Here is a 16101-nt window from a genome sequence, read left to right on the forward strand (position 1 = left end):
AGATTAGGGTCCAACCCTTGATAACACTTCCAGGTGGACAAAAAAGAGATTATTGAAATGTTTGTGGCGTAATCAAATCATCTTTTTTCAAACAATATCATTTTCTTTTGGCTCTGTTACTTAAGTGTTCTGGATATTCACAATGTACCATGCGCCTCCATTGACTCACATTCCCATACAAATTTCAAGGTTAAATTTTCTCAAAAAAGTTTCATAGGCTATAGATGCAGCCCGTGGCAGTGAGAGTGATATTTCCTTGTTAGTATAGTTGAGAGTCTGCAACTTTCGAGTAAACCCAATACAAGGTTTTGACGTAGGACTACGTCTTACGGCAAGTTTTGAGATAGGGTGTCATTCCAAAAAATCAAAAAATGCGAGCGTCACGAAAAATGAAAGGTTTTGAGCGCTAATAGCTCAGCGGTTTTCTAATCGATTTTCAATATTCTTACACCAATCGATCGGAAAATCTTCTAAGAATTGACCCAAATGAAGAAAAGTATGGATTCTTGATGTTGAACTATTGAAAACTTGAAAATAATGAACCTATGTTTTACCAGAATTCTCGCTTCGTGATTGGTTGGAAGATTCTTTACGATGATCTAAACCTATATCAATTTGATATCTGTGCTTGGGAAGTAAGCCAAAACAAGTGACAAAGCTTCCGCATTCCAACAAGATTTCTTAACACCGCGCTTCAACCTAGACCATTTTGATGTCCTTGCTTGGGAAGTACGCCAGAGAGAGTGACAAAGCCCCCTCGTGTCAACAGATTTCTTACGAACGCGATTAAACCTAGTCCAATTTGATGTCTGTGTAAGGGAAGTGTGCCAGAAAAAATAACACAAGTTCGTCGTCACAACAGATCGCAAATTCTTTACTGCGTGACGATTAAACCTCGGCGAATTTGATATCTGTGTTGGAAAAACGTGCTACAGCTGTAGTGTTCGGTTATAATACGGCTCTGTATGAATACGCATGCTTGCCGTTTCATTAGAATTGTAGTGAAAAGATGTGCTATTGATGGGATTGAATTGGTAAAATCCTTTCAACGTGGGAAACCATGGATAATAAAAACAATCTTTAATTTCAGTAAGGTAGCAGGAAAGTAATAGTTTGTGTTCTTCGTCGTTCGTCGTCACAACAGATCGCAAATTCTTTACTGCGTGACGATTAAACCTCGGCGAATTTGATATCTGTGTTGGAAAAACGTGCTACAGCTGTAGTGTTCGGTTATAATACGGCTCTGTATGAATACGCATGCTTGCCGTTTCATTAGAATTGTAGTGAAAAGATGTGCTATTGATGGGATTGAATTGGTAAAATCCTTTCAACGTGGGAAACCATGGATAATAAAAACAATCTTTAATTTCAGTAAGGTAGCAGGAAAGTAATAGTTTGTGTTCTTGATTTTGTTAAATTGTTTTCAAATGCACAATCTTTTGAGAATTGAACGTGCATACATGTTACTACTTTGATAAATGTTACATACAACGCATGTAGCATGTATATATGTTGCATATAGCATGTATACATGAAGAATCGAATGATTACAAGCATGAATACATGCTACTATCACTACAAAGAGACTTACGTAGTCCTGCGTCACCTATATATGCGGTCGTGTCTTGTACACAACCCCTCTGATTTTTTTTCTTGATTGATTAGGCAATTGCCGTGACTTTCCGGCTTTCCATTGTTTAAGCTCTCTCTACAGCTCTCAGTTAGAAATTCCGTAGAAAGGATCTGGGAAAGGAGATGGAGAACTAGAGTCATATCCAGCAGGTTGAAGTTTATTTCCTTCTAAACCTGTTTAAACTTACACTGAGGTCACTTTTTACGCGGTTTTTTTACGCGACTATTTTTACGCGAATTTCGGAATTTACGCGCTTTTTTACGCGAATTTCGGAATTAACGCGGTTTTTTTACGCGATTTTCGGAAGTTACGCGGATGCGCTCAAAACGTCTATTTTTTCGCGTAGCGTTGAAATCCACAAAGTTTTTTTTACGCGAAATTTTGGTTTTTTACGCGACTTTCGGAATTTACGCGGTTTTGATTTCCGCGGGACGTATTCTTCGCGTAAAAGCGACTTGAGTCGCTGAAAAGCAAAAAAAAAAAAAAGAAATCGTCGGGAAAAAGTCGCATCCTATCGGGAAAAATCGAGATTTTCTAAGTTTTTTCGAATAACTCACTCGGAGTTTTCTGCTAATATTGCATAAATCAATTTTTACAGTGTGACACATATATATTCGAACAATAACAAAGTCATATGTTTTTGTGAATAAAGTTTTTTTTACGATTTTTAGCAGATCCCGTCTCGACAAATTTTTTACTGTATAGTATGCAAATCCTCTTTTTATGACGAGATGCTGAGGTGATGATGAGGTCACGAAAAATAGTGCTGCATGCAGTACCGTTTCGGAATTTATTTATTATCAACGACCTAACTCGAACACCAGTACGTGTACACCTAACGAAACATTTGATTTGATTGTATTAATTGCATATGCCGTTGCAAGCATAAAATGGTTTTTGTTCGAATATATATGTGTCACACTGTACATTCCTGGGATTCAGGTTCTGGCTGTCAATGTATATTTGTATATTCCGTCATACCTGGACGGTGTAAGCATACATGACGGTACAGGCATACATGTTCCTTAACATAAGGGATTCAGCATAGGAGGGGATTTAAGATTGAGGCAAAATGGCATTGTCTTTTATTTTATACAAATTTCCGGACCGGTAACAAATGTATGAGTGGTTGGGTGACAAAAGTGGTGTCGATTGGCTAGCTTTCCAGTGAAATAAAGTTTTGCTTTCCAATCTGATTTAAGATTTTTTCAGGTTGAAAATGGGACAAGGTTTACCGTTCATTTCTAATTTGTACTTGTATCCGCGCCAATTGGAATATCTCCAGCATAGTTTGATTTTAATAAAAACACGTTTACCGCAATTCAGAAGGAATCTGCTTAAAATTCAATAGAAAGGTTTTCGCAATTGAGTTATGCTGCAAAACATCATTTTGAGATTTGACTAGTTGACTCTGGTTTTTGCGAATGCTACTGCTTAATAAAGCTGTCGATTTGGTTTTTAGTACTTTTGTAAGAATTTTTCACATAATGTTATGATGTAAGCTATTTCTAAAGTAGTAAAGAAAATTGATTCACTGCATAGCAAAAACGTGTCGTTCGTTAACTGGCATGCAGTTGTAAAACACTACAGAATGTATTATTTAAACCGGGTTACTCAACCCTGAGTTGAGTACGTCATCCTCTACATCCAATTTTGTAATTGAGATATGCAGTTGAATGCTATTTTAGGATTCGGAAAACTATTAGTTGAGTCGGTTTTTTTTAAATGCCACTTCTTGCTAAAGCAATCAATATTTTTACTATGCTTTTTATTTTAGCTTTTTCAGGTTGTTACGGAATAAGAGTTAGAAAACAGCGAAACAGTTAGTGTGTGAAATTTGAAAAATCAGATTCAACAAGGGTAGTAGGGTCGAAACGTCGAAACGAATTAAACAGGCCAGTTCTAATTTCCGTAACAGACTGAAAAGTCAAAAAAGCATAGTAAAAATAACGAAACTGAATTACGATAGTAATTTTTCTCCTATTTCTCTGGGTTACGCATTGTTTATAGTAAAGAAAATGATGGTGCAGGGCGAAAATAACCAACCAAATTGTAGTTAATCAACAAGAATTTGAATGAATGTAAATTAAATATGTAATACAAGGAATTTACGAGGAATTTACAAAAAAAGGATAGCTCGGTGATACGGTAACACACATTTCCAGCTTACCTTGTTCTTCGGATTGTAGCCGACGGTTGTCGTCTTCCGGAACGGATTAGTGAACGTCAGACTAACGTCAAGCAGTTTGCTGTGATACAAATCCAGTGCCAGTCTAATCTTGGTGTTTCGCTCCGTTACCGAGTCAATGGCGTAGAGCACACCGCATACGATAAACATTTCCCCAACCTTGTGATGGTTAACACTAATGTTCCAGCTGTACTGTATATCCAGGTTGTACTCGTTGAGCTGAAAGAAAACGGGTACCACAGAAATGCCAACCATCACTAAGCGAACGTTATCCAATTATACAGTTCATCCAGCCGGAAGTGAATGCATTGTGGTCAGCACACCGAGAGATATGCCGAGCGTACAGAGTAGCAAGTCAGATTATCGAATTTTGTTTTTTCACGGTGCAGTCTGACTGGCTGGCGGAACAAGTCAAAAGTGTAATAATCGCAACCGGAAACAGATGCGATGGCGAAAGAGCAGCATCGAAATGCTATTACCTTGGCAACGATAGTGTTGTTGGATTCCGGTGTACTGTAGATAACCCAGAGGCCGTTGTCATCGACGTTGAAGTCCATATAGTTGAACTCGGTCGTGTAGAGATAATTCGAGCCATTCGTCGTTACACCTTCGATCTCCTTGACCGCTGCAATGGTTCGAGGGAAAGAGCAGTAAAGTGTAAAGCAGGATTCGTAACTCATGGAATTGCATTTACTGCTGATGCTGTTTTTTTGTTTTTGTTTTTAAAGCTGTTAAAGATGTCATGTACGAGTCATGGGTATGTATGAAAGCAACTCCTGGAAACTTGAACTTCTTTCATAATTACGGCGAAGAAAAACAGTGTGCGGTTTGTCTAGTGGCACGAATTACCAGGTAGAACGACAGACCGCAATTCCAATTTAGTAGTAGGACTGAAACGTTGGCTTACGAAACAATGCAAAGTATGATATTGCGGATGGCATTCTTCTGCTTATCTGCTTGACTAGAGATGTTCAGAATCAAGTATCATCAGCATAAGAATTTGCCTTTAGGTTTTGCTCTTATCATCTAAACAACCATTTCGTGACCAAATTCAACATCAACACCTAATTATGTATGAGAATTTGAACATACCCATGCTCGTTGGGTTCTTTTCTTTCTATTTGCTTATGTCATGTATGTATTTACGTGACCCATGCTTACCGATCCGTTTTCATCTTACCTGTTTGACGCTCAGAGTTGAGGTCATATTTGATGATTCGTGGTAAGTTTCGCTCGTTGTAGTAGAAGGATCCGTTGTACACAACGTGAGCATTACCCTGTTTGTCGATAGGCAACGAAAACAAAAATAAATAAAATAAAAGCAACGATCAGTGGTTGGTAATCCTTTAGTTAAATTGCATGTACATAATAGCGCTGTTATGACAAACGAGTTGTGAGTTTCCTGAACCGAACCGAATTTTTTTTTGCAATTGTTTGTACTGGCGAGCTGCTAAGTGGTTGGATCTAGCACTTCAGCAGATTATATTTATTTTTATTAACAAAAGATTCTTACCCTAAACGGTTTATCCAGTCGATACGTCTTCGTAGCGACATTATTCCGGTAGGTGGTTTTATTGGCAAACTCGTACAATCGACTCGTGTCGTTTTCTCGCGTGGCCCAGATCTTCTTCTCTATGGCATCGTTCCGGGAGGCAGCGTCCTTCAGCCAGGCACCGTAGTTTTGATCGGTGTACTTGTGGTAGACCGGCTTGCCTACCGCGTACAATACACAATCTGCACACAAAAAGCAATCCATTAACTTTGTGACTGTCATTGTTCTTGCTTTCAGGTGTTTGCATTCTCCGGGCCTGAGCCCTGGGTCTGTCTCAACTGAAAGGAACTGCGCTTGGCTTTTGTGCTAGACAATGAACATGTACCCTTCTTGGTAGGTTCAAAAGAGAGAATGTGTAGATGCATGTGTAGATGTTAATTCGAAAACTCTATTTTAATCCGACTGATGAACTACACTCATTCAGCCTCTTGATTAAATTTTTGTCTATAAGCTAGGATAAGTTGGGGATCATCATCCATTTTTGCCAAGTTTTGTTTAGTTTTTTTCTACTTTTTTATTAGGCCATTACAAATATTTTATAAAGTTTTTGTCCTTCCACTGAAAGCTTTGGTGTTCGGCCACTGAATAGGGGGGGTGGGGGGTTGGGGTGGCGGGGCGAAAAAAAACAAAGTGAATTTTTTAATCGAGCAAAGAAAAACATGGATTTTAAGAATTTTTATTTAAGGTTTAAATGTGAAAACCGAATCTATTCTTGCTTATAATATATACGTTATTATTTTCTATGCAAAATATATGAAAAAGACAAATACGAAGGAAAATTCTTTTGGACGATTTTCGGAAATTCCATTGTTCGAATTTTCATTCCTGTTTCGTGCTAGAAGCGTTAATTCAACTCGGAGACTCATTTTTCGAGTTTTTCAGATTGTAGAGTCCACAGACAATTGATTTTATAAAAAGAAATTTGAATCATATCCTACAAATTATTTTTTTGCCCCCTGATTTTTCAAGCCAATTTCCAAGGGGGGGGGGGGGGGGAGGGGGGTGACAAAAACTTTAAATATGATTTGCAATGGCCTTATTATTAAATAAAATTCAACTTTGAAATAATGGATCATGAATAAAAACAAGAGACGAAGATAATTTTAAATTTGAATACAAAAAAATGAAAAAATCATAACTAAATTGCCGAAATAATCAAAAAAAAATCATGGTTTTTTTTTAGTTACTCTCAGATTATGCGAGAGTAGCTAATGCAGTCATCATGATTCGAACAGGAAGCAAGAACTGTCCAAATCTGAATCAAATAAACATGGTTACTCCTCAGTTGATATACTTCAAGTATGTAAATAAATTTGGAACTGTTACGAGTAACAGAACGAGATACCCTAGTAGCACATATTTGGCACTTCTAGTTGCAGCAACTCATTTAGGACTGAAATTAGTCATAAATCGGTTGCCACAACCGGTTTGTAACAACTGTGTTACTGGGGTAAAATCTTTGTATAACATTTTGTGTGTCGCAAATTTTTCTATCACACATCTAACAAAATTTGACAGAAATTTCAACCAGAACTACAATTCTGTAATGTTTTTGTTAGAATCATCTAAGCGGGAATTGTTGCAGCTTTACTTTTTATTATAACCTGCTAGAACTGGTGCACTTGATGAGGTTTGTAGCATTTATTCCTCTAAACCACTCATAAAACCTATAATATAAATTCTGCAAAGCCATGATAAAGCGAACACACAACTCTTATAAAACTAGCAAAACCTACACTAAGGAAGGTTCACAAGAGGTTCTCAAAAGCCCTCTTCAAACTTGTAACTTTTATCTATTTATATCTATTTATAATCGATAATTGAGAATCGTTCAAAGCTATAATAAAACTACCACAAGTATTGATGGTTTTTTGTTCTTCTCCTAAAGAACACTTACGAAACATCATAAATTTTTCGTTTTATTTCTGGAACTTCACTTCTTCACTTCACAGACACTTCTGTTCGAAAACAGACTCTGATGAAGCCTGCAAGTCGTAGGCGAAATACGTCTGTCGGGAATAAATATGCATAGCAGAATTTAATTGGAAAGTTTTCTTTTTTATTTAATTTCAGTTTTCGTATTCTACTAAGACGCTCCAAAAACTTCAGTGATTAAGACTGAATTTTATTTTAAATTGACTACCTATGAGCATTGAAAGGAAAAAACTATCCACAGATATTACTTGTCTACAATGGATGTAAATGAAAATTAAAAATAAAAGCATCCACTTTGTAGCACATAATCAGGTTTGTTTTTGCTCACCTTAACCATAAAGAATCAGAGACATCTACTCCTCACAACAACCCAAATACTGCCTCAGAATGATGCATGAATACTGTTTTCTTTTACAGCCACTCACGCAGAAGGCGCACAATCTTAACCAGAGCTAGTATTTTCTTCACACACTGGTGACTACTAGAGAGTATTTCGCTCTTTCAGTTGGTACCCGAATGTTTGGCATCACACACTCCTCTTGCGACGATATTAGTTTTGAATGCCTGCTCTTTGTTTCTGTTGCCGAGAAGAAAGACTGTTCTACTCGATCAGTGCGATAGAAACATGCAGTGCGTTGCCGATGGTCGTTCCGGCAAGTCTTCGTGTGAGTACCTTTTTATTTACTTGTATATGACTCTATACGCGGGGTCATAGCGTAAATTCTTTTTTGGAAACGGTGGAAACGTCTGATGCGAAGAATGATTTAATTGGATGAACCGAAGATGCAATGGTGGGGCTCGCACCCACGCTCTTTTGGTTGTTTTATGTTTTACTAACTAAAGAACCGCCCGAAAAAAATAACCATAAAACGAAGATAAAAAAAAAATGTAACAGTAGGCTATAAAATACAGTAAAAACAATAAATTTATCGTCAGAAAAGATAACCAAACTACCAAACATACTGTTGTCCCCCATAACTTTCATGGTTTTCAGAGATTCTACCATAAAAATGACGGGTTGTAAAGTGTCTTAACAATAAAAAAATCTAGTTTTTCACGAACAAAAATTTTCATTTAAAGTAAAATTTATCGTGCTTTTATGGTTATTTTTAGGCGAAAAAACAAAATGTAATTAAAAACTTTTGTTATTTAGTATAACAAAGGTAAAAAGGCAGCAAATTTATGATGAAATATGGCAAATTCTGTAGCATAGAATAAGAAACAAAAATATGAATAAAATTTGAATTTGAGGCTCTTTATAGTTATAAAACTGTTGTAGATGCATAGAACTTAATGTAAACTTTTTTACGGGTATAGAGATTATTTGTCCAGAATACCAAAAAGAACATGGGACGTCGGCCCAGCTAGCACCAACTCGTATATCAATGTTCGAAAACTATCGTAAATATCTCCTAATAAACTCGAAATCGTAACTAAAGCTGAATAAAGTGGGATCAAGTTGATTTTTTGTTGTATATAATGATAATGACTGACATACATACGATTTTCAGCACAAAATCGTAGAGTAGTACGGAGCGACTCGCGCTTAATCGGATCTTATCGTATATAAATACTTATATAGTCGTAACGCTCAAAATTATTCGTAATCACGTATATCGCCTCCAAAATAGTACGGATATGCCAATTGTGCGCATGAAATACGATTTATTTAGCATGTATATCTGTACGTAATGCTGATTTTTACCTTTTTTATACATATGAAAATGCTAGCTGGGGGATTATATAAACTGAAAAAATTTGCTCCGTGACCTTGAGAGCATGCATTCGGTTGTGGTCCGGCAGAAAAGAAAAATGAAACAAAACTGACAGTCGTCATTCGGGGGTAGAGCAAAACAGCAAAGCAGGTAGTGAGAGTGAGAGAAGGAGTAAGATACGGAGAGTGAGAGTGCAAGTGTATGCGAAAGAAAGAGTGAGAGTGTGAGAGATAGAATGAGAGTAAAGGAGAGAGTGAGTGAGAGAGAATGTGAGTGTGAGAGAGATAGTGAGAGTGAGAGTGTGTGTGTGAGAGAAAATGTGAGAAAGTGTTTGAGTGAGAGAAAGAATGTGTGAGAGAGACTGAGTATGAGAAAGAGTGAGAGAGAATGACTGATAGTGAGTGAGTGGGAGATAATTAGTGTGAGAGATAGAATGAGAGTGATTGATTGACTGAGAGTGAGTGAGAAGAGAGAGTGATTGAGTGAGAGAGAATGTGAGAAAGTTAGTGTGAAAGAAATAGTGAGAATGAGAGTGTGAGAAAGTGAGCGAGAGAGAGGGAGAGAGATAGCAGATCGTTTTGCCTTCTGCGCTTTGCCAGTAAAACGCGAATTGAAATTGAAATTGTTTTTAGGGCACGCTATAAGCCTGCAGATAAGAGATTTCTCTTGCCACTTTTGTCTCTTATCTTGTGACATATGTTTTGTGACATAAAAGTTACATTTGCGACATACAAATACATTTTAAAGTGTCTTTTGTTTTTGCTAGATTATAGAATAATTCAATTAATTTAATACTATTTCAATAATTTCATAAAGAAGCTGATGGTTATCAAATTTTAATCAAGCTTTGGTAAGGAACTTTTTATGTGATCCAAAATTTATTTAAAAGAATTAAACCACTCATGATTTTAAAGAACACCATATTTATCGTCATTCTTCCAGTGGTATTATCTGAATCTACTATAAAGCGCTAATAAAGCTAATATTTTCACGCAAGTTAAAGAAGATTTTTCCGAAGGTGCGATAAATTTATCCACACCTATTCTGTCGCTACTCGCATATCAGTCCCATTTATATAGGAAACTCTATAGAAAATGGGACTGCTATGCGAGTAGCGGTAGTATTGTATGCTCGAAGAAGACGTATGTTGCGCTTGAATGAAACCTGTTTGAATTACGTAAGGTAACCAACCTTTATGCAAGATAACCATAAACTTTGTTCTTCTAGAATAAACAAAGAAAACGTCAACGTAGTGTCAAGATCAATCGTTGCTGATTTATTATGTGGTGAAATAGGTTTTCTCCAGGTTTTGGCGTCCATTTTGACCGATTAGTTGTTTATGCTAGAGTGTTCTTTCTTAAGAGTATTATTTCTTATCCCAGAATATATGGGTTTAAAAAAATTTTATAGCAGCATTGCTAACCCGAGCAGGAGCGAAGAGCAAAATAATATCAAAATGTGTTATGAAAATTGAATAACTCGTATCAAAATTTGGTCTTGTTTTGGCTGACATAGTTGGTAAAATAACAAAAAATAATATCAAAATTTTGCTCCTTTAAGGCCAAGAGAATAACTACTTGTGTAATTTGGATAACAATGCAATAACATGACTGTATATTCAGAGTTTAGAATAACATATTTTAGTATTATTAAGGTATTGAATAACAAATGCAGTAGCATATGAGATATTAAACAATCATTTGATAAAATATTTATAATCTAAAATCTCTTTAATCAATAAAAATTTTTTTATGAAATATATCGAATGTCATTTTAAGGTCAAAATAAGATATGATAACAAAATCAGTTATTGAACTCATCTTACAACCACTGTTTAAAATATCTACTCAATAATAAAATGTGTTATCAATGTATCTCCATATCTATTCATACCAAAATATAGCATTATACCACAGTATGATATTGTTTTTATATTGTTTTGCTCTTCGCTCCTGCTTGGGAAGATAAATTCATTTTGCCGAAGAATGTCATAAAACGTTATCGTCTTTTTGTAGACTGTTTTTGCCTTTGAGTTAGTTTAAATAGCTTTAATTAGGTTTTTTATATGAGGGTGAATTGGGCAAAATGGACTATTTTTGCATTTCACACAGTATGGAATGGATGGGATTTGTTTCTGCTGATGTTTTAACAACATTTGGAAGCGTTTGAGCGTTTGAGTTCATTTTACGGGCGGCAGTTAAGTTTTTATACTGTTTAGTTAGCTTTTATCATGATTTATGAGGAAAACAGGGCAAAATGGACCACTTTCCGAAGTCTTTGCAGGATGAAACCATCACCAACCTATTTCCTATATTTTTTAACATGGGACTAGGTAACTTGTAAGATTCCAAACCAGCGGCTTCTAATTTTTGGGATTATGAGCTAGTTTTTGCCCATTGTGCGACGCAAAAACGCATCAGCTTTTCAATGCAAATACCAATCATAGGTTAACCAGATATAAACAATTCACATTACTTTGAATAGAAAACAACAAAAATCAAAAATAAAATTATGCACGGCACGATTGTATGACAAGGCCATGCGTTAAACAGCAAACAATGAGAACAGTAAGAACCCCAAGGTGCTGCCTTGAGGGACACCGGAGTTGTTGTTAAACCAGTTAGGCTGGGACCAGCCAATTTTTACAGCAATTAGGTAACAATTTAGCCATGCGACTATCGCAAAGGAACCTCCAAGATCGTGAAACTTGGCGTATAATATCCCATGATCCACACGGTCAAAAATAGTCTTCAGATCGGTACAGATAGCGTCGATCTGAAGGTTTCGGTCCATACAACGCAGGTAAAAAGGAATCAATCCCATTGTGTAAGTTTTTATTTCAGATTTTGATTCTGCAGTCTTTTCCGCTTATTTTGATTCTAATTTTATAATGATCCGGCCACGGGAAGTGGCCGAAAAACGATCATGTTCGTAACTGACAAAAATGTGAATTGGCAATTGGAAAGGAGTTTCGTCACGGCAATGCCAGGCCCCATACTTTGATTACTGCTCGGAAAATAATTGACCCTTGGTTTATGATGTTTTACCTCATTCCCCATATTCACCCGCTTTTCACTTTCCTTTATCATTTTTAATGAAAAACCCATCAAAAATAAAGCGAATGTTAAAAATACATTAATCAGTTTTTCAGTGAGAAAATAATTATGATAAATGATATGCTGAATTCCGATCAACGGTCATTATAGGAAACATTTTGATTCTGAACGATGCGAAAGTTATGATCGGAACAGGTGTGACTGGTAGAGTACACGAAGGTCCTTTTTATCTCTTAGTAACTGTAAGTTTATCCAGTACATATCATTGTCTGTGGTCACAAACCAGTGCGACCTGCTCCGTTATAGATTCGATAAACTTCCCAACACCAAATGGATTACCTTCGTCCTACATAGCCGACACGAATATATTAATGTCTATATCTCCAGTTCCATTTCATTATGTTTAATATAAAATATATCGTTGAAAGGCGGATATTAGATTGCGGTAAATGCACCTGACAACGCTTTTGACACTTAATCTAAAGATGATTTAGCTTTGTCTTGCTAGCCACAGATTCCCATTTGCGGTCAGCACAATGACATCCCTGATACTGCCTAGGTAAGGTAGTCCATGTATGAAATGCTTAGAAATCAATATTTGCTGATCAATGAGCTTGCAGTGTCTAATCTAAAGCCAGCAATAAACGAAGCGTCTCTTCGTTTTATGATGAATTTACTATCGAGCTATTCCAGCGACAGTCAATCCAGTCAGTATCAAGTGCAAATAAAATAAATTGCGTGATTGATTGAAAGTCAAAAAGGCGTCAGTGGACTGGCTGATTTAATAGCTTGTTGTGGTTACTAAACAAGAGCTGGAAACCGTTAGTAAGTAAATCATGATGAAAGCAAATATAGTTCTCTCATCGTTTTTTTTACACAAAAACCAGAAAATCCTATTCTCAGTTGAGCTAAAACTTTCTCACCTGTTGTTCGGTTTCCCAATCCCGGATAGCTTACGTTTCCGGTTTGCTTGATCTCCAGATTTCCCACCAGATCGTACAAGGAAACAATCGTATCCTTGCATTTGAAGTCCCTGCGAAGCAATCAATTATACAACAATTAATTATTTGTCTGTCATCCCCAAAACGGAGCTCCGTTCGTAGGAACAATACTGCCGAACGGCTTTTATGTTGCACCTTGCCGTTGCCGGTGCGTTGCGTTGCGGACGCGCTATTAACGGCAGAACTGTTCCGTGGCATACCTTGGATCGGGACACTCCGGGCACGTAGTCGGCGGACCACAGATTTCCTCGTACGATTCGACCTTCGGTGGCTGTTCTCCATATTCCTTTCGTTCGCCCATGCTACCCGGTCTGTGGATGATGTACGGCGAAGGTTCCATTAAGTGAAACTCTGCCTGCGTGATGCCGAGCTCGTTCTTGGCAATACAATGGTACTCGCCGAAGTCTGCCAGCCGGATGTTGGTTATGTTTAACCGCATTATCGATTTGTACCTGTGTGAAATGTACAAACGCAATCAAATGTGATGCCAGCATAAACCGGGCAACAAACCGAGGGCAAAAGGGTGTTTAGATTGATGATGACACGAGCGAAGGAATTGATTGGTTTACCTGGTGATTAAATTATTTTCGATTTCCTCTTGTTAATGGCAGGCGATTTGTTTGGCTTTAGCAAAGGAATTACACTTTTTAGAGTAATCACCCCCTCAATCTTTAAGTGGGTTGAAGAAAATCTTATTGCTTTTATAGAGCGACAGATGAACCGAACGAAACAAAAGTAGGTAAACAGCATTCAATATCACGTTTCTGCATGCCATATTTATCAATCGTGTTAGGCTTGGCCCATAAAGGAGATTCCTGCCATTCACAATGGAAAGAAATATGCAAAGCAGAAAAATGTGTAACATGCGACAGCAAGAGCCCCATCTGCAGGCTATGTGACATGCTTCAACAGGTCTGGCAGATATGTAGAGGTCGTGTGTGTCACAGCCACCGACAAAAGAAAAATATTTTGGTCCAACTTGGTCTGGTTTTTTGATTTCCATTCTCTGACCTAAATTGAAAACTTTCGATGTTTTCTGAAGTAACTGTTATAAGGTTGTACCTGGCATCCAATTAATTATTTTAGACGTTCTCGTACAATTAACTATCGAGCGCTATGGATTTTGTACGAATTATATTCGAAATCAACACAACAAAGAAACGTATTGAATTCATTGAGTTGCCCATTTATTTTTTATCAAATAAATCAAAACTGTTCAAGCTTCTCCACTGACACTTCTACTGGACTTAAGAACGGTTGCATAGATTACCTTCCAATTTCTGCCAATCATTCGCCATTTATCTAGTGAAGTCTATTTAAAAGATATACGGAATTGATTCGACAGTTGATTGTCAGTAAGTCGATTTGAGTATCGAAACAATGATGCTTTATTTATGGCAAGCAAATTATGCATTGCCCCTCTTCAGGGTGTGCTACACATTTATTATTTTTAGCAAACACTCCGTGGAGTCGCAACGGCGTGGCGATCATTAGTAGAATTGAATGGAAATTATTTCTTGCTGAAATTCATTCCGCATACTTATGCCAGCCTAGCGTGAGAGTATTTCATCTCATGAAGTTTCAAATACACCGCCTCTCAAGGATGCCTGCTCTCGTTCGCTTTCTAAAGAAATAGATAGTAATGAGTTGATCAAGCTGCACTACAGCCTATGTTAGATATGAAAAAGAATAATTCAAAAACTGAGCACATCTTCAACCGTTGAACAGGATAGAACGAAGAACATCTGTTGTAGAATAAACTCTGGTCTAGTTTTAGTTCGAATAGCAATCGTTTCAATCTGAAGGTTTGTTAAGTTAAGAAATAAAAATTTTAAAAGTGGTTTTAGGACTACAGTGGTAGAGGTATAGAGCTCTAAGTTGGCAACACCTTTAGTGTGAAATTTTGACTGCACTATCACTTGTTTTGTGTTTAGTTTAATGTTCCATTTTTCTTCAGAAATGAGGCGACTAATTGGTAAAGGTGTTTATCGTGACCGCTACAGGACCAAGATAACCGACTTGTTGATGTCGCAAATGAGTGCTTTTAATGTGGAAGAACTGCGGTTTCAACAAGACGGCTCAACATGCCACACTGCGCTTCCAAAAAAATCGAGAAAGTTTTTGTTGAAGTTTCCTGGCAAAATCCATGATCTTGATTTAGAAAAAAAAAATTTTTTACTTTCATAATATTTCATGAAATTTTAGAGATCCGTCTGTAAACCGTTGCAAAGTCATCTGAATATCATTTCTGGCCTGATTTTTGAATAAGCCCTAACAGCAAAGAGACTATTTTCGTGTCTCCTTTCTCACGCTTATCACAACGTACACTTGAAAGCATCTTTTTCGCATGATATGGTATCTGGCATCATGAGCTAACTAACCGTTAAGAACAATTGGATTGAAACACTATCATGCAGCCGTGATAAGTGTGAGAGATGAGACAAGAAGAGAATTTCTCATTTGCAGTTAGGACCTATTTAAAAATCATGCGAGATTTAAATGTAACCCATAAGTTGCTTGAAAGTTGTATAAAAATCATCTGAAAATTGTTAAAAAGTCATCTGAAAGTCAACAGAAAGTAAACCTGTCTGTAAGTCGTCCAGAAGTTATGTGCAAACCTTCCGTTACTCACACAAACTGCGATTAACAGACATACTAAAGCAGAACAGAACTCGGATATTAACGCCGCTTGGTGACAAACTTATGATCTTGATCTATTGATCAAGAAAAACAATGCTGAAAACATGATCTTTCTTTATTGCAAGAATCCCAAGATGAAGTTAACATCCCATATGCGTTATACAAAAGACAACAGTGTGAGTAACCGAAAGTTTATTTAAAGTCATTTTAACATCGTCTACAGGTTACGTTTGAAAGTCGTCTAAACGCCGTTTAAAAGCCCTATAACCGTAAAGTAATCAGATAATCGTAGAAAGGTCGTTCTGAAAATTGTCGAGGAATTTTTTCTAAAACTTTTCGCAGAAAGCATTTTGAAGTCGTAAAAATTCGTGTAATCTGCAA

The 16101-nt window shown here is 36.9% G+C and overlaps 1 protein-coding gene across 1 annotated transcript in view; it reads right to left on the reverse strand.

The window, feature by feature from the left end:
• LOC128736854 (uncharacterized) overlaps nt 1-16101 on the reverse strand; it is an 83433-nt gene that overhangs the window by 12078 nt on the left and 55254 nt on the right. The window contains exons 11-16 of the mRNA XM_053831352.1: nt 13281-13532; nt 13003-13112; nt 5335-5555; nt 5002-5098; nt 4301-4446; nt 3804-4040 (exon numbers count right to left, since the gene is read on the reverse strand). Coding sequence (XP_053687327.1) covers nt 3804-4040; nt 4301-4446; nt 5002-5098; nt 5335-5555; nt 13003-13112; nt 13281-13532 — 1063 coding nt within the window. The remainder of the gene's footprint in view (nt 1-3803; nt 4041-4300; nt 4447-5001; nt 5099-5334; nt 5556-13002; nt 13113-13280; nt 13533-16101) is intronic.

This window comes from Sabethes cyaneus, chromosome 2, assembly GCF_943734655.1.
Source record: "Sabethes cyaneus chromosome 2, idSabCyanKW18_F2, whole genome shotgun sequence".
Taxonomy (NCBI): Eukaryota; Metazoa; Arthropoda; class Insecta; order Diptera; family Culicidae; genus Sabethes; species Sabethes cyaneus.